General features: G+C 60.2%; 1 protein-coding gene across 1 annotated transcript in view; it reads left to right on the top strand.

The window, feature by feature from the left end:
- Positions 1-2,217: 2,217 nt before the first annotated feature.
- Positions 2,218-2,285, top strand: part of LOC104282740 (serine protease 44-like) — a 23,012-nt gene continuing 22,944 nt past the window's right edge. Inside the window, exon 1 of the mRNA XM_009880866.1 lies at positions 2,218-2,251. Coding sequence (XP_009879168.1) covers positions 2,218-2,251 — 34 coding nt within the window. The remainder of the gene's footprint in view (positions 2,252-2,285) is intronic.

Below are 2,285 nucleotides of genomic sequence, written 5' to 3'. Positions count from 1 at the left end.
GAGGACAAGTGGCACCCATGTCCCTGGTGTCCCCCTTGACTCACCCAGAAGCGACTCGCCGGGTTGGCAACGGGCCGTGGCCTCACCCATCGCTCACCCACATCCGTGGCGTTACTCATTGGGGACATGCAACCGGCGTCAGGTGCCAAAAGGGAGGTGGCACGTAGGTCCACCGGCCCGGTGATGTCCTCCCATGAGCCACGTCCCCATGTGGGGGGAGGCCTTGAGGGTCCCACCTCGGAGGTGGCACCCTGGGCCGAGCCCTGTCCTCGCACACGCGTGCGACGTGTCCGGGGGTAGCGCGCGCACACGCATGGGCGGGTGACGTGATGGCCACGTGTGTGGAGGGCGGGTGGATGGAGGAGGTGGAGGGATGGAGAGATGGACAGATGGATGGAGAGACAGATGGAGAGATGGGTGGAGGGATGATTAGAGGGACGGACAGAGAGATGGAGGGATGGACAGAGGGATGGGTGGAGGGACGGATGGATGGAGGGATGGAGAGATGGACAGACAGATGGACAGATGGATGGAGAGATGGGTGGAGGGACGGACAGATGGATGGAGAGGTGGATGGAGAGATGGATGAAGGGATGGGTGGAGGGATGGACAGGCGGATGGACAGATGGATGGAGAGTTGGGTGGAGGTGTGGATGGAGAGATGGACAGACGGATGGACAGATGGATGGAGGTATGGATGGAGAGATGGGTGGAGAGATGGAGGGACAAACAGATGGACGGAGGGATCGAGAGATGTGTGGACGGACGGATGGACAGATGGACAGATGGATGGAGAGATGGGTGGATGGAGGGATGGACAGAAGGATGGACAGATGGATGGAGAGTTGGGTGGAGGGATGGATCAACAGGTGGAGGGATGGCCGGATAGGCAGGAGGACAGACGGACAAACATCTATCCAGCTGACTGGAAAGACAGCCGCATGGCGAGACGGCCGTACGGATGGACGGACAGACAGACAGAGATGGGCAGAGAGATGTAGAGACAAAGGGACATGGGGGGGAGTGGACAGACGGACGGACAGACGGGCTGATGGACAAGGAGATGGAGAGATGAACGGATGGACGGACGGTGGTACAGATGGATGGATGGGACAGAGAGACGGACAGAGAGGCTGTTGGACAGACAGAATTGCAGTCGGATGGACGGACAGATGGACAGATGGATGGATGGATGGAAGGATGGACGGACAGCTATCCAGACAGACTTACAGTTGCTGGGACAGACGGACAGACGGATGGTTGGGCAGATGGGTGGGTAGAGAAGTAGACAGGGGACCAGCAGACAGACAGACAGACAGACGGACAGTTGGATGGGCAGATAGACGGATGGACAGACAGATGGATCAGCAGATGGACGGACGGATGGGCAGACAGAGACATGGATGGACAGAGGGATGGACGGAGAAGTGGACAGTTGGATCAGCAGACGGAGGGACGGATGGATGGGCAGAGAGACAGACAAATGGACAGAGGGATGGACAGATGGACAGACGGACGGACGGATGGGCAGAGGGATGGACAGATGGACAGAAGGGTGGATGGACAAGTGGACAGTTTGATCAGCAGACAGATGGACGGGCAGAGAGATGGACGAGATGACAGAGGGGTGGACGGGGAAGCGGACAACTGGATCGGCAGACAGACGGACAGACGGACGGGCAGAGGGGTGGACGGATGGACAGAGGGATGGATGGAGAAGTGGACAGTTGGATCAGCAGACAGATGGACGGACAGATGGGCAGAGAGACAGACAGATGGACAGAGGGATGGACAGATGGACAGAGGGATGGACGGGGAAGTGGACAACTGGATCAGCAGGCAGACGGACAGACGGATGGGCAGAGAGACGGACAGATGGACAGAGGGATGGACGGAGAAGTGGACAACTGGATCGGCAGACAGACGGATGGACAGAAGGATAGACGGATGGGCAGATGGATGGAGCAGCAGACAGACAGACGGATGGATGGCCGGGTGGGCGGGTGGACAGCTGGCTGGCCGGATGGACAGACGGACGGACGGACGGACAGGAAGCCAACCGCGCCGCTGAGCCTTCCCCCTCCCCGGCCCCGACACCCGCTGCTCACCTCGGCGAAGAAGGCGGTGGTGGTGATCCTCTGGCTGTCGAAGACGCTGTTGAGCGTTGGGATGAGGTTCTTCACGATCAGGGGCAGCCGGGGGCCGGCGTGTCGCGCCATGGCGCTGCGAACAGAAGTGGCACATGTCACCCGCGCCGCCTGCCCGCACCGGGGGCCACAAGAGGG

Source organism: Charadrius vociferus, unplaced genomic scaffold (assembly GCF_000708025.1).
Source record: "Charadrius vociferus isolate BGI_N301 unplaced genomic scaffold, ASM70802v2 scaffold580, whole genome shotgun sequence".
Lineage (NCBI taxonomy): Eukaryota > Metazoa > Chordata > Aves > Charadriiformes > Charadriidae > Charadrius > Charadrius vociferus.
This window is presented reverse-complemented; position numbering and strand designations above follow the sequence as displayed.